Source organism: Camelus ferus, chromosome 6 (genome assembly GCF_009834535.1).
Source record: "Camelus ferus isolate YT-003-E chromosome 6, BCGSAC_Cfer_1.0, whole genome shotgun sequence".
Classification (NCBI taxonomy): domain Eukaryota; kingdom Metazoa; phylum Chordata; class Mammalia; order Artiodactyla; family Camelidae; genus Camelus; species Camelus ferus.
Genome location: NC_045701.1, coordinates 80,568,806 through 80,584,856, shown reverse-complemented (window position 1 = coordinate 80,584,856; position 16,051 = coordinate 80,568,806). Strand labels below are relative to the sequence as shown.

At 32.5% G+C, this 16,051-nt stretch overlaps 1 protein-coding gene across 2 annotated transcripts in view; it reads left to right on the top strand.

The window, feature by feature from the left end:
• Positions 1–16,051, top strand: part of EML5 (EMAP like 5) — a 130,642-nt gene that overhangs the window by 51,532 nt on the left and 63,059 nt on the right. For both annotated transcript variants that reach the window (XM_032482479.1, XM_032482478.1), the window contains exons 9-14: positions 2,290–2,546; positions 3,662–3,874; positions 10,059–10,226; positions 10,900–11,006; positions 11,589–11,707; positions 12,955–13,141. In XM_032482479.1, the coding sequence (XP_032338370.1) occupies positions 2,290–2,546; positions 3,662–3,874; positions 10,059–10,226; positions 10,900–11,006; positions 11,589–11,707; positions 12,955–13,141 (1,051 nt within the window). The remainder of the gene's footprint in view (positions 1–2,289; positions 2,547–3,661; positions 3,875–10,058; positions 10,227–10,899; positions 11,007–11,588; positions 11,708–12,954; positions 13,142–16,051) is intronic.

The window sequence follows — 16,051 nt, the reverse complement described above, 5'->3', positions numbered from 1 at the left end:
AACTCTACTTCCTTTGGTCTGTCTCTTCTAACTCCTCCAACCTAGGAACAATTCTGTTACATGCTCTATCAGTATTGTGTATTTTTACTTCTTGATGTGTTTCAAACTGCTAACTAATGTATGGATATTCCCAGGCTTTGGCTTCTCCCTGCTTCTTAAAGAAATTTAGACTTCGCGTATCAGTTTCCCAGAAGACTTAATTTAGAACTTACAGAAATCAATACATTTTCATCTAATAATAGTCTTCTTTCCTGTAAATTTGTCAAAGAAACATCTTCATCAGCGAAGATAGGCACAATTTCTAATGTTGATGTAATAACATAATATAAAACCAGTCAGTCAATCAGAATCACTTTTTACATCACTGTTTCTTGTGTGTGTGTGCGTGCGCCTGTGTCTCTGTCTGTTGGTGGGCAGGGGAGGGGCACAGTGGTAGAAAGCAAGAGACAACCTGAGATACCCACAGTTATTTTTCTTGTTAACTGGGAGTAGTTAAGTCTCTAAAACAAGAAAGCTATGAAGAATACCAAGATAATTCTGAAGAATTCTCCACGAGCACTTTACTAATGTTTGTGATTGATATTAGAATGATTATATCTTTAATAAAGAAGGCATAAAAGTAAAAGCTATCAAGTAGTGCCTTAGATATTTTCGTAAAAATCTTGCTCCATATAGATATAGATGAATAGATGGATGGGTGGATGGGTGGGTGGATGAATGTATATGGAGAAAAAGGAAATAAGGTGCATGGATTTAATTAAAACTTGAAGGAGTCACTGGGAAAGGTAGAGGTAGCTACATTGGTCTGTGCTTAGGAAGAGGACCTTGCAAGTTGCAGGGTCTAAGGCAAAAGAAATGTTGACCAGGAAAACTTTTTTAAAAAGTACATTTTTCCTTCGTTTGTTTTGTTTTGTTTTTGATTCCCTTTTATAGAGAGATAATTTTCATCTCTTTCTTATATAATTAAGACCAGGGTAAAGCCCAGACTTCTTGGCAACATATCAGATCTGTCACACACTGTCCTCAATTAATCTCTTTAACCCCATCAGTCACTACTTTTCCCACTTAATCTTGTATTCATGTTATACTATCTACTATTCTTCAAATGTGCCATGTACTTGCATTGCTCATGCTGTGTCTTCTTTCTGGAAAACCTTTCCTCCTCTCTTATATTTAGCCAACCCCTCAGGTTTTATGGTGAAAATAGGTGTCACTCTTCCTTGGTTTCTTTCTGCCTTTAGTCTTTACCCTTTTTCAGTATTTCTTATATTCACCACACTTTATCAATATAAAGTATAATTACTTTATATCCATCTCTCATAGAAGATGAGTTGATTTTTATGTCCCATGTACCTAAAACAAAGTTAAGAATTTAATAAGTGTTACTGAAAGAAATGTGAGTTTGATTGCTTTAAATTATCCATTTAGAAACTATGAAAATTGGGAAATATCCATTTAAACTTCTGTTCTTGAAATTATTTGTTGGGAGCATTTCAGATGAGTAATGCAAAATTTATTTGGAAAAAAGTCCCTGTCACTAATTCTCACTTCCTCCTGACCCTTCCCCCTTGCTGCCTCCCTCTTCTCCATCTCTCCACCATCTCCCCATGTTTGGGAACTCAGTGGTGTTAAACTAAATGTTTATTCATTTTTATGGCTATTACCAATACCTGTGTTATTTTGGAAACTCATTTGTATGGCATCATTGAAAAAAATGTTTAACTTCACTAATTGACATGATTGCTAATTGGGAAAAGTTTATGTTCTGTTTAAAAAGGTAAAAGAGATTGAAATAAAAATAACTAGTGGTAGCTATGTAAAGATACGCATTTGAACATATTATGGAAATAATACAAATCAATTTCTCCTTTCTTTATTTCCTAGATGTAATTTTGTACATTTGGTTCATTACAAAAATTTATTTGAAAATCATGGTGTTTATAATTAAGCATTTTTCATAAACTTAGTATTTATAAGAAACTTCATCATAAAAATCTGTGACTTTATTTATTGTATGACTGCAGAAATTTAGTATAAATCTAAACTACTTAAAATTAAGTAATTTAGGAACTGAAATTTATCATTTTTCTGAACTTCCAGCATTTATTGTCCTCATATATTTTTGGTCAGCAAAATTATTCTTGAATTAATGCTACTTGTCTCATTTACATTTGTTTTATGGTTTATAAATACTTGATAAAGCCTCATAGTCATTTTAGACACATTTGAAAACTGAATTAATTCTGTAGTGACTTCTTTTAATATGGTCTTATTTTTTTTTCTTTACAGAGATATGACAGAAGTTGTACATATTAAAGATCGTAAGGAGGCAATTCATGAGTTAAAATATTCACCAGATGGAACTTACCTTGCTGTTGGGTGCAATGACAGCTCAGTTGATATTTATGGAGTTGCTCAGCGTTATAAAAAATTTGGAGAATGTGTTGGTTCACTTAGTTTCATCACTCATCTGGACTGGTCCTCAGACAGTAGATATTTACAGACAAATGATGGGAATGGTAAAAGACTTTTTTATAGGATGCCAGGTAAAAATTTCCTATAAATTATATATAATTTGTAGATTTTTAGTTCCTTTAAAATATCTTAGAATTTCACTAGAAGCATAGTGTAAGTTACATTTAATTATAGGAAATCAAAGATCTGAGCTAATACTTCAGGCACTGTGATCTTTTCTACAAGGCTGCCTTATCATTTGAAATCCTTTTGGTTCTTAATTAAAACTTCTTTGCTCAGAAGATCTAAGACCCATTTTATGTTGAATTCCATGCCATATGAGTTAGTATACGGTAAAGTCCTAGTGTATATTAGAAAATCAAAATACTATTTTTAATGGGTACAACTAATTAACTAAATATAATTGATACAAATGTTTGACCATAAATTATTTGGGGATTTTGTGGTTACTGCAAATCAACTTTGCAAATATTAATAATGTAGATAACAAATTAATTTTGGAAAACAGTTTCCATCAAAGATTTAAAAAAAGAATAAACATGGAATCATCAGAATAGAATCATCAAATATCATCTCAGTGCTTTGTTTAGTATGATGCTTAATGAATTAGTAACAATTTTACAGTAACTTATTTAATAAGGCTAGCTGCATAATTAATATATCTCCCCAAAGTTTTTATTAACAATCTGTATGTAATAAAGATTGACTGAATCTTAAAGTCCTGTTACCTATAAGTGTATTACTCACCACTCATTCATTCTTCCTTTGTGGTCCTTTTCAGTTCTTTTTCTCAACTGTGTATCTTTTTAGGTTTATTTTTTAATACCTGATTTGCCATTTTCTTATAGCATTTACTTTTCCTTCTAACTTACCCTGATGTGACTAATCTGGAGCATGATTTTAATAGGGTTCAGTTTTATTGTCCACATGGGTGAACCTGCTAAGCTACACCATCATCAAGTCTGTGTGTCTCTCTGAATCAGTGTGATTTTTGTAGTGGCTTTTAAAAAATGTCTTGCACTGAATTTTCTCCTTATCATACTCACCTGCCTGTTCATGTATTCTCCTTTAACTGGAAAGGGAAGATACTAAAATTTTGGAGTTTACCATGTTATTAGTACAGTATATGCTTGAGTGAAAATCAAAAGAAATAACTTCATAAATTAAGACTCTGATTCATTTTTAGGAGGAAAAGAAGTGACAAATAAAGAAGAAATAAAAGGTGTTCATTGGGCTTCATGGACATGTGTTTCAGGCCTTGAAGTAAATGGAATTTGGCCCAAGTATTCAGATATCAATGATATAAACTCAGTAGATGGAAACTATATTGGCCAAGTTTTAGTTACAGCTGATGACTATGGAACTGTAAAGTTATTTCGATACCCTTGTTTAAGAAAAGGTAATCCTTTCTTTCAAAATATTATTAATTCATTTCTCTCTATAAAAGACTTTAGAGTTCTTGCAGAAGATTAGTCTTAAGATAAATAAGAGGGCTTATACTTTTTAAAATATGTGTGCTGATTATTTGGTGAAGGGTTTCATGAAAATGAACAGAATTGCTACTGTTTATTTTGCTAAATCAGAAATTATGGTCATATGTTACATTTATTTTTGAACATGAAATTTTTATTAGAAAATTATTTTTGAATTAATATATTACGAATGGACTAACACTTTACCTCTTTGTTTTTAAACAATCATTTTCTTTCCACTTCCAGAATTGCTTCATACAGTCAGACTATACAGTGATAGTTACACTTTTCTTATGGCTTATTATCTTTAATCATTTAACTTGTTGAACATCTATCTTTTAGGAGACACTTTTTTTTTTTTGATTGAGTGAAAAGGTCCAGTTTATTTGACTATTAGGAGACACTTTTCTTATGTCTTTTTTTCAAGAATTCTGATAAAGTAGTCAGCTGTACAAGTTTAGGTCACAGTTTGGAACCTGTTGGCTTGTTGGTTTTTATCTGAAAGTGTTTTTGCTTATTAAATCCTTAACATATGTTGTTTTGACACTTCTTTATTTTCATAACTGAAGGGTGTAAGAAAAATAAGGATTATCACTGGTTATTTTCTGTATATTTTATGTATCACCTTTTTCTTGGATCTCTTTTAAAATGATATTATTAATCATTCTGTTCATAGACCTGAGGATAATTAAATGAAATGCTCTATTAGTCATTTATTTGTTCCATGACTTGTTCTGTAAAGCATTGAGTCAGCTTATACCAAGTCCATAAGTACTAAAACAATTGTATGAGTAAGGAATTCATAGCAGGGAAAATATAATTAGAAATACCATATTAAAATCAGATAAAGAAAATGACAGTAGTCAAACACCAAAATTGGATCTGAGCTTCCTGGAAACCAAAAATAAAGTAAAGCAGGGCACAAAATAATTTTCTTCGTAGCTTTTTATAAAAAAGCATACTTACTACTCAGGGAAAGCAAAGTTTCTTCTGAGATTTAATTTTCAAAGAACTCTCTCCTTTAGTATATGGCTTTATATTAGGTGCAGTGAGTGTATTCTTAGAGCATCAGCATCTATAGCAAATGCAGTAATGATTTTCACTCGGTTGTTAATAAAAGGTGTTGGGCACATGTTAAAATGCAATTTAGTAAAAGATGATTTGGGGAACAGTTGAAATAGTGTTATTCTAATGTTTAGGTAGTCCATTGATGTTAAACTTAAGGGCCCAATTTTCCCAGAAGTCTAGGCTGGTATTTGTCACGCCTCTGCAGTAAATCGGTGAGTTCAGATCCTGCTAGCTATGCCACGTTGTCATTTCCCACCTGCGAGGTGTCAGCTTCCTGGGTGCACGTGAAAATGCCTCCACAAGTAATACTAAGCGTGTTAAAAGCTAGCTAAATCTCCAGCAATTAAAGTACCCTATCTCTGGATCCTACCACATAGCCAGAACATGAGAGTCACCAGGCACAACAAATTTTATTGTGACTCAAAATGATACCTTGTTAGAAGGTGTGAGATTCAGTAAGATTAATCATGATGATATTAATCTTAATGTTGTTTCTACTCATTTTTATATGCTGGCCTCTATGAAGAAAAAAATACTTTTAATTTTCTGAGTTTTCTTAGTCAAATGAATGGGATTTACTCATACTTTTTATCTTTTACAACAACGAAGACAGTTTTTTTTTAATTGGTTGGTAATTTTATTTCACTTATAAAATGTGTCTTCTGAATTGCTATAGGAATATTTTACCAAAGTCTTTAAGAAAAATTAGTGTTGTTTGGTTATTGCTGAATAATATAAGAATATATGCATAGGAATAAGAATATAAGTATAAGTTGTTTTTCTTATTTTCTCTTTTTTTTAGATTTTTGTTAGAAATTTATTTTATGGTAAGGGTTTTTATTTCTAGACACTTATGAGTCAGCTTGAGACTATAAGTAGGTAAATGGGAGAGAGGAAAACAGGATGTAACTACTGCATATTTAAAGGATTAGTAGAAGTATTTTAAGATTCTATGTTTATTGAATTTACATACTTGCATAGAGCTAGCAGTATTACTAGAAAAATTCTTTGTCTTTTAGATTAGTTTTGAAGTGTTGTACATTATTTCATACATTAAGTTATACTATTGACCTAACTTAAGTTGTTTGGGAAAAGATTGTGTTTGATGTATTAATATATTTTAGATATCCACTTAGGTAATATCCATTACATTCTAATAAGTGAAGCTTTCATAGGATGTGGAAGGAAGTTAAATAATAGAAGTAGCTTATGTTGTAGAATCATTGTAATTGAAAGAGAAAATGTATGAGGTTAGCTCAAAGAGAATGATTTCTTCTGCATTTAGTCCCCTCAGATCCCAGCCCAAAGCATTACTCTTCTTTTTGTTGTTGTTGTATATTATTATCCTCTTCCTCCCTAGATTATCCAGCTCTTGACCGTGGTCTCTCTCAAATAATCAGACTCTTTCCAGGCAGCAGCACAGAGGCTGTGCTAATGGTGGAGGGTGAGGATGTGGAGGTAGGGGAGGATGTGGAGGTAGGGGAGGATGGAGAGGTTGAGGGACAGATTGCTTTAGTCTAACACCTTCATCACTGTTAATAATTGCCAAACTCCTTCTGTACTTATTGACAAAGAAAACTTACATTTGGTAAAAATATTTTTTTAGATTCCAGGAGAAAATTCATTGGAAAAACAAAACAAATATCAAACAATGAAACAAACTTATGATGGGAATTAGCGCCACTTTTCTAAGATTCATCCATACTATTGCATGTAGCTCTAGTGTATTTGTTTTTCATGGTGTAAAATACTGTTCTGAATATATAATACAGTACATGTGTTTATTCTTCTGTCAGTGGACATTTGGGTTCTTTTCAGTCTTTTGCTGTTATACGCAGCTTTCTCAAAGATGTATACCTAGGAGTGAAATCGCTGGGTCATAGAGAATTTGTAAGAAAATGTCAAATTGTTTTCTGAAATAGTTATACCATTTTACAAACCCTGTTGATCTACATCCTCTTCAGCAGTTGGTGTTGACATACTTTTAATTTTTGTAAATCTAGTTAGTGTAAATGTTGTCACATTGTCTTAATTTATATTTGTCTAACTGCTAATGAATTTGACCATCTTTTTTCAGTATATTTTTATTTTCTGCATTTCCTCTTCTGTCAAAACACAGGCTCGTATCTTTCACCTGTTTTTCTGTGGAGTTGTTTCTTTTATTGTTTTACTGAAGTAATTTTATATACTCTAGATATGAATGATTTGTAATTTTTATGAATTGCAAAGTCTTTTCCCAGTTTGTGGCTTGGCTTTTTTTTCTTAATAATGTCTTTTGTTGACTAATTTTTAATTTCAATGTAGTCAGGTAAGTTTCTCTTTTTTTTTCTGAACAGTGCTGTTTTATGTACTAAGGAAGTATACTTTTACTAGAGTCAAAAAGATATTCTCATATATTTTGTATCTAGAAGTTTTAAGGTAATCAAATATTGTTAAATGGGAAAAATTTTTTTTGTCATATTGTTATGATTTATTGAAGAGATTTAGCTAATATGAACTTTGTGTTTAAATATACCCTAAAACAAATTAGAAAAGAAATGGGATCATTGAAACAAATATTTCAGTATATTACCTTATCCTTGTCAAGAATTATCATTCTCTTTTCATTTAAATTAAATTAAAATTAAAATTTAATTTAAATTAAATTAAATTTAAATTAAAAGGAAAGCTTCTGTGGCCATTGTAGCTTGATTCGATAAATATTTTCTCTGAGGTATTAGTCCTAATTGATGACATGCTGTTTAGGCCTTCGCTGTTCTTTTTATCACTTCCTATAATAGGTCAGTTTTTAAAAATGAAGGGACTTTGAGAGCTTATAATCCAATTTGTACTAAAATAGAAATAGAGTCTAAAAGAGGGTAAAGGATGTGCTCCTGCTTCTATACTATTAAGTAATCAAGCTGACACTCAAATTCCAGTCTTTTGATTTCAACTCTAATATACTTTATATCAGAAGTTTTGTCCCCTTTATGAATCATAAGGGTTGGAGGTCATGCCCTCTCCTTTCTCCTTCACTACTCTTCTTCCCTGCCCTACAATCTAGCATTCCATCTCAAGAGTACAGGCAGAATAAAGGAAAATACGATTTTTCTTTTTCTTTCCCTTTCTTTCTCTTGAAATATCCAGTGAATGATTACTGTGTATTTAACATTAGGGATATATAGTAAACAAGATACCATCTCTGTTCCTCAAGGGGCTTATAATTTATTAGAGGAGTTAACAAGTAAATAGACTATTACATTTTAGTGTCATAAATATAATCACATAGGGTGATCACTGGGAATTCTGGAAGCATATAGGAGGATATGGTTGGTCTTGGTGAGTCAGGATCACTTCTTAAAAGATATGACATCTAGGTTCACTTTTAAGATGACTGTTGAACACAGTTAGATAAACAGTGCTAATTATTAAATAATTGTTAATGAAGTCCCTTTGATTAGGAATAATTGGCTTCCTTTAGACTTATTCCACAACTTTCTTGTTGAACTGCCTTGGTTCTTCCAGAGGAGCTGATCATTGAAAAGTCACAGAGAAAATAATTTTATAGGATTATTTACACCTTTCTTAGAGCTATCACCCAGTATAATCAATTAGAATGGGTGCTCAGATAACTCTTCTTCATTTGCTCTAAACATAACAAAATTAGTACATCTTAAAATCTTGGAATTTTATTTGCTAGAATCTCTGGCTCTGCCTTTTAGGTGCCTAAGAGTATGTAAAGAGCCCCATCAAAGGAAGTAGCAGCCAAAGTCCTCTTGACAGGCAAATAATGCATTCTCTTATGAGGAAGATGGAACTAAATCTGACCTTGTAGGACTTTGCTGAGTGTATTGTGGCAAGTTACCCATCTAGAAAGTTACTGACTTCTATTAAGTTACATAAAAAAATTGATTCCTAAAATAATAGCATTACTATTAAGCAGCAGTAAATTGTAATTTATATAGTTTTGGTCAAATCCTTTATGCTTTAAGATGGCTATCCCTAAATTCATGGCCAAGGTGAAAGTTTTTCTCCAGTTTGATGGAGCTTTGCCATCCTGACATGCAGGCCTTATATAACTTCATATAAAACTTTTAAAACATTATCAAAATGAAGCTGAGCATTACTGTGTTAGTGTACTTTAACAGGGATATGTACGTGTTGCCACATATCAGGTTTATCTAAGCAGGATACAGGAAATGTATTATGTCTATTAGGTAACCACAAAATGGTTCCTGTCATCACAAAGATTTTTAAAAATTAAATAACTCCTTTACAAACAACTCCTTAACAAAGTTAGAAAACAAAACTTTGCAGTTGGAGAAATCTAGTGTATAACACCTTAACCAAATGCTGCTGACTTAATAACATCACTTGTGATAGAACTGTGCTCCTTGAAATGATGTATCCAAAAGGACACAACATTGCCTGTGCAAAAAAAATCTGAATCTAATTATGAAGAAACATCAGACCAACCCACACTGAAGCACATTATATAAAATATATAGGCTTTTAAAATGTCTGTAAAAGCCTGTTGTTGGAACAACTGGACATATTTTGTTTTGATTAATACAGTATGCTGTATTCAACAGTATTGGATGTTGAACCAATCTTGCACTCTTGGCATACATCCCATTTGGTCATGTTGTGTGGTCCTTTTTATATGTTGCTAGTACTTTGCTGATGACTTAAGATTTAAAAGGATCTTCTGGCTGCTAGGGCTGAGAATAGTGGCGGAGGAGTAGACTGGTCAATGTCACTTAAGACGAAGGGCCTCAGGCTAAAACATTCAAGTATCTTAATATGAAAGCAATCATGGCTACAGGCTTTTCTCAGACCAGTAAGAATGCCTCACAGCCCTTGTGGTTCCTACCAAATTATATTGTGAATCAGTAGAGCAAAGATTTGCATATCTTGTTATAGACTCATACATTTGTTCATTCATCAGATTTTTGAGTTAACATTTTCGCTCTTTGATTATAGTTAAGAGAATAGAAGTAGGATGTATTGGTTCAGGTGTAGAAATTGTTTGTTTACCAATTTAAAGGTATATTTTTATTATAGGAGCCAAGTTTAAAAAGTATATTGGCCATTCAGCTCATGTAACTAATGTCAGATGGTCACATGATTATCAGTGGGTTATTTCTATTGGTGGAGCAGATCACTCTGTCTTTCAGTGGAAATTTATTCCTGAAAGAAAACTGAAAGATGCTCTTCACATAGCACCTCAAGGTGAGTAGTACACACTGCCTAAACAATTTCTCTGTCAAGTAGTTCTTCAGTAACCCCCAAATAACAATTTTACTATTGAAATATACACTACCCTCATATGTTAACAGTATAGATTATTATTAGTGGAAATTTTAAATTAAAATATTAGGTCTGTATGTTTAAAGTCAGATGTCACAAAGCATGGAATACCTAGTACTTTCGGTTACATTTTAATCTATCAAATGATGAGTGAAAAACACATTAGGAAGACAAACATTTAATGCATTCTCTGGGAGATGGGTATCTAGGTTTTATATAAGTGTTTTTTGACAGAGAAAAATTATCTAATGTCAGTTAATCTGTTGCATATAGTATTTTCTAGCTATTTTTCATGTTAATTATAGGTTATATTCACTTATATTTGCACAGACATTTAAATTTGATGTAGCGGTTATTGGGGAGCCAGTGAAGGGATTTAAAGGAACTGTTGAGTTTGCAGTGAGTGGAGAGGAAGATAATCTGTAGTACAGTTTACTGACATCTGTGTCACTTGAATAGGTAATTTTGTTTGATTGTTTTCTGGCTTGTCTCCATGTCAGTTGGCACAGTCAGCCCTTAATCATTAATTTTATCGTGCTGTTTTGAAAAATGAATCTTCTTTAAATAAGTAATGTATTGTCTTTTTAAACTGCAGAAAGTCTGGCTGACTCTAATAGTGATGAATCAGACTCAGATCTGTCTGATGTTCCAGAACTGGATTCTGAAATTGAACAAGAGACACAGCTCACCTACCGTCGGCAGGTAATTTTTATTATCACATGAGTTTTCCCTAAAAAAGTCTGATTTCCTCTTTATCTTGCTTCCTGTTGTTTATCTGTTGTTATCTTTTGTGGTTTTTAATTTTCCAGGAAATATGTGGCTACTTCCCCCTTTAAGAGTTAAAGTACTTGTGTAAAATGTTCTTTTTTTAACATTTTTTATTGATTTATAATCATTTTACAATGTATCAAATTCCATTGTAGAGCACAATTTTTCAGCTATACATGATAAAATGTTCTTTATATTAAGTGCTTGATATACTGTGCCTGTAATTTATTTTATATGTGTTTTCTGTCACAGTACACTTCTATTTATTTCCTTTCAGATGATCTCTTACAAAGTATAAAAATTTCATGGAAACCAAATATGTCTTTGTCAGTGTGATACATAGAAAATGTAAATCAGTTTGTCTTTATAAGGAAGTAAGTTTCATAAAGAACCTTCCAATTTGACAGTTGTTAAAACTTTAGTGATCATAATAACCACAGTGTCTATAAAGGAATCTGTAACTCCTTTATTAATATATATTCTAAGAAAATTTCTACTTCTGTACATTATTTAAAGGTTTACAAAGAAGATCTAACTCAGCTTAAAGAACAGTACAAGGAGAAACAAAAGATTGGTACTTCGAAGAGAAGAGAGTGGGCTCCAGGAAATAGTATCCGATTACACTTTGTTCATGGGTATAAAATTACTATTTTTCATCTTTGTATTTGAATTGTGGTTCACATTTACTAGCTCTGTGACTTTGAGCAAGTCACTTAACCTCCCTGTGCTTCTATTTCCCCATCTGTACAATGGAAATAACAGTACTCACTTCACAGGGTTCTGGTGAGGAGTAAATAAGCTAGGGCTTGTGATGACTTAGAATGTTGTCTGGCACATAATAAGCACTATATAAGTGTTTATTAAATAAAAATTAACTTGTCTTACAAAAATTTAGCATTTATATAAATGGATCTCTTGTCTTAAAATAAATGAAATGTAAGAGATTATCATCTCCCCTAAATATGTCTAATTTGGAATGATATTGTGGCTTGTTTTGGCTTAAGCATTTTGACCTTAATATTTTAATTTCAATAAAATACAGTTTGTGGATTCTCTTTGAACATCTGGCAATATAGGTCTCGTATTTCATCCTGGAACAAGAGTCTCCAATCCAATTCTTTCTTTCCCCTCATCTAGTAATCATCTTCTTACCTGACTGATAATGTTTTCAAGACTACGAAAATGGACTTATTTAGTAACAATTAACACTATTTTTTCTCCAGTGTTAAAATAGGGACTAAATTTCTATATACTCATGTTTTATGAATTGGGTTTCTTTGAAGTGCAAAGAAATTTGCTATAAATAGAACTGTATTGGCCATTTTTTAAAGGATTTGGCTACTTTTTTCTGGAAATGTATAATTTTAAAATTGCTGGTTAAACTTATTTTTGAAATATATATATATGTTATATATATATATTATATTCTCAGGCTTCAACAATGTGTATAAAAGGGTACACTTTAAAAATCTTCCCATGTCTACCCTCCCAGCCATCATTTCTCCTCCTCCAAGGGTAATCACTGTTACTTAGTTTTAGAAATATTTATGTATGTACAAACATATATTATTTTCTATACCCTTTCACTTGTTAAAAAAAGCAACTTTTTGTTTTATAATATACAAATTTTGTACATACTTATTATGCAAATAGTAGTATACTATATACACTTTTCTGCACCTAACTTTTTTCACTCAGTATTATACCTTGGATTTAGCTTTTTGTAATCAAAGCATTCATAAAAGTTTATGCGATCTGAGATATTTGTATTTTGTTTTAATTGTTCAGTATCTTGCAGAACTGCAAATTGAATGTCCTCTGCATAGTCTCCACTAGTAAAACACCAAAGTTGATGTTACATGATTTGTTTTCCTACATTTAGTTACAGAGGTTATGACTGTCGAAGTAATCTGTTTTATACTCAAATTGGTGAAATTGTGTACCATGTGGCAGCAGTGGGTGTCATTTATAATCGACAGCAGAACACACAACGCTTTTACTTGGGTCATGATGATGATATTCTCTGCCTGACTATTCATCCTTTGAAAGACTATGTGGCAACAGGCCAGGTAGGTTCTTTGAAAACCTGTATGAAACAGACCAGATAGGTTAGACCTTTGTTTGGGTTTCAAGTTAGGTTAGTCCACTTTTTTCTTCATCTTTTGTATTCTAGGAAATCAAGAATTCTTTGGAATAGGATTTTATTTTCATATTACAAATAAAAATTTTTATTGAAGTATAGTTGACTTACAACGTTGTGCTAGTTTCAGGTGTACAACAAAGTGATTCAGTTATATGTATACGTGTGTGTGTGTGTGTGTGTGTGTATTCTTTTTCAGATTCTTTTCCATTATAGGCCATTACAAGGTGTTGAATATAGTTCCTTGTGCTGTACAGTAGGTCCTTGTTGTTTATTTATTTTATATATAATAGTGTGTATATGTTAATCCCAAACTCCTGATTTATCCCTTCCCACCACGTCTTTCCACTTTGGTAAAATAGTTTGTTTTCTATGTTTGTGAGTCTATTTCTGGTTTCTAATTAAGTTCATTTGTGTCTTTTTTTCCCCTTAGATTCCACATATAAGTGATATCATATTATATTTGTCTTTCTCTGACTTCCTTCACTTAATATGATAATCTCTAGGTCTATCCATGTTGCTGCAAATGGCATTATTTCATTCTTTTTATGGCTGAGTAATATTCCAGTGTGTGTGTGTGTGTGTGTGTGTGTGTGTGTGTGTGTGTGTGTGTGTGTGTTTGTGTGTGTATTATATATATATATGCCTCACATCATCTTTATCCATTCATCTCTTGGTAGATATTTAAGGTTGCTTCTATGTCTTGGCTATTGTAAATAGTGCTGTTGTGAACATTGGGGTGCATGTGTCTTTTCAAGTTATAGTCTTATTCAGATATATGCCCAGAAATGGGATTACTGGATCATATGGTAACTCTGTTTTTAGTTTATTAAGGCATCTCCATACTGTTCTCCTAGTGGCTGCACCAGTTTACATTCCCACCAACAGTGTAGGAGGGTTCCTTTTTCTCCACACCCTTTCCATTTATTATTTGTGGGCTTTTTAATGATGGCCATTCTAACTGGTGTGAGGTGATACCTCATTGTAGTTTTTAATTGCATTTCTCTAATCATTAGTGATATTGATCATTTTTCATGTGCCTTTTGGCCATCTGTATGTCTTCTTTGGAGGAATGTCTATTTAGGTCTTCTGCCCAATTTTTAATCGGGTTGGGGTTTTTTTGATATTAAGCTATATGAGCTGTTTGTATATTTGGCAGTTAATCCCTTGTTGGTCTCATTGTTTGTAAATATTCTCTCCCATTCTGTAGGTTATCTTTCCCTTTTGTTTATGGTTTCCTTTGCTGTGCAAAAGCTTTTACATTTAATCAGGTCCCATTTACTTATTTTTGCTTTTATTTCCATTACTTTAGGAAATAGGTTGAAAAAAATATTGCTGTGATTTATGCCAGGGAGTGTTCTACCTATTAGTGCAAATAAAATTTACCCTAACTTTTTTCCTATAATTTTCCTTAGAATTTTACTGCTTTAATTATTATTATTATAACTTGAATTTGGATCTAAGAGCTCTGGCTTAACTTCTTTCTGTCAGGATAATATTAATTTAAAAAAAATTTTGCATAAATATAAAAAACATAAAGACTAGAATCTGGTTTTTAAAAATTATTTAAAATAAGTTATCTATCAGATTTTCTGTGACAAACAGGATGACTATGTTTTTATTTTACAATCATGATAGTAACATATGCAGGTTTACCAAGGTAAAAAGCAGAATAATGAAATAGAGAACACTGAGAAAAGTCTTAAATAATACCTCTCTATGTGGATATTCTTAGAGAAGGAAGGGAAGGGGTGATGTTTATGAATTCTCACTGTTTGTAAGCTCTTTACTAGTTTCTTAATGTGTATTTATTTTATTCTCACGTCACCTCTATGAGAGTGAAACCATTTCTCCCAGTTTATAAGTGAGGAAGTTTAGGTTTAGAGAAATTAGATAATTTTCTTAAAGATCTCTCAGCTAATAAGTGGTAAAGCCTAAAGACCTTAGTCTGTCTGGCTTTAAACTGTGTAAATATACCACCTAGCATATGTTGGGGGCAGAGGGTAGGCAGCTTGCATGTTAGCTTCCCTGAAAGGAGAGAAAATTTTTCCCTTTTTCTTTCTCCCATATTTCCTCTCTTTGTTTGTGCCTCCCTCAATCTTTCTTTCTCTCCTTCCTTTTCCTTCCCTCCTTTCTTCCATTCACTCAGAAACATTCATAGAGCATTGCTGTGTACCAGGAAATATGCTGGGAATATAAATAAAACATCTTCTTGCCATAGTGAAACATTCATACTCTGGGGGAAGATGAACATGCCAGAAAATTGTGGTACAAAGTCATACATATAGATCAGGGCTTCTTACCTCGGCACTATTGAGATTTTGGGACAGATAATTCTTTGTTGTGAGGATCATTGCATTTTTGTGTACAATGTACACATTTTGTGTACAATACTGTGCATTGTAGGATGTTTAGCAGCGTCTCTGGCCTCTGTGCATTAGGTACCAGTAACACCACCCACTTCACTTGTGACAAGTAAAAATGTCTCCAGACAGTGTCAGATGTTGCCTGGGAGGTAACCCGCCCCCCCTGCTGAGAAACACTAATGTAGAGATATGTATAAAATCCTCCTGGAATGTAATAAAGGACTTATTGATTGTGCCTAATAGAATCAGGGAAGCCCTCATAGAGATGATGACATTTGAGTTAAGTAGTTTACCTGACCGTGGGGAGGTTGGGAAAAGTGTTCTAAGTGGGTTATATCATGTGTAACAGTGGGCAAAACTAAAAATAAAACACAGCTTCTTTAAAGAACTGTGAGTAGCTCAATGGTATTCAAATCATAGAGTGCATGATGGACATTAGTGGAAGAACTAATTAAATGGGGGCCTCAGGGTCA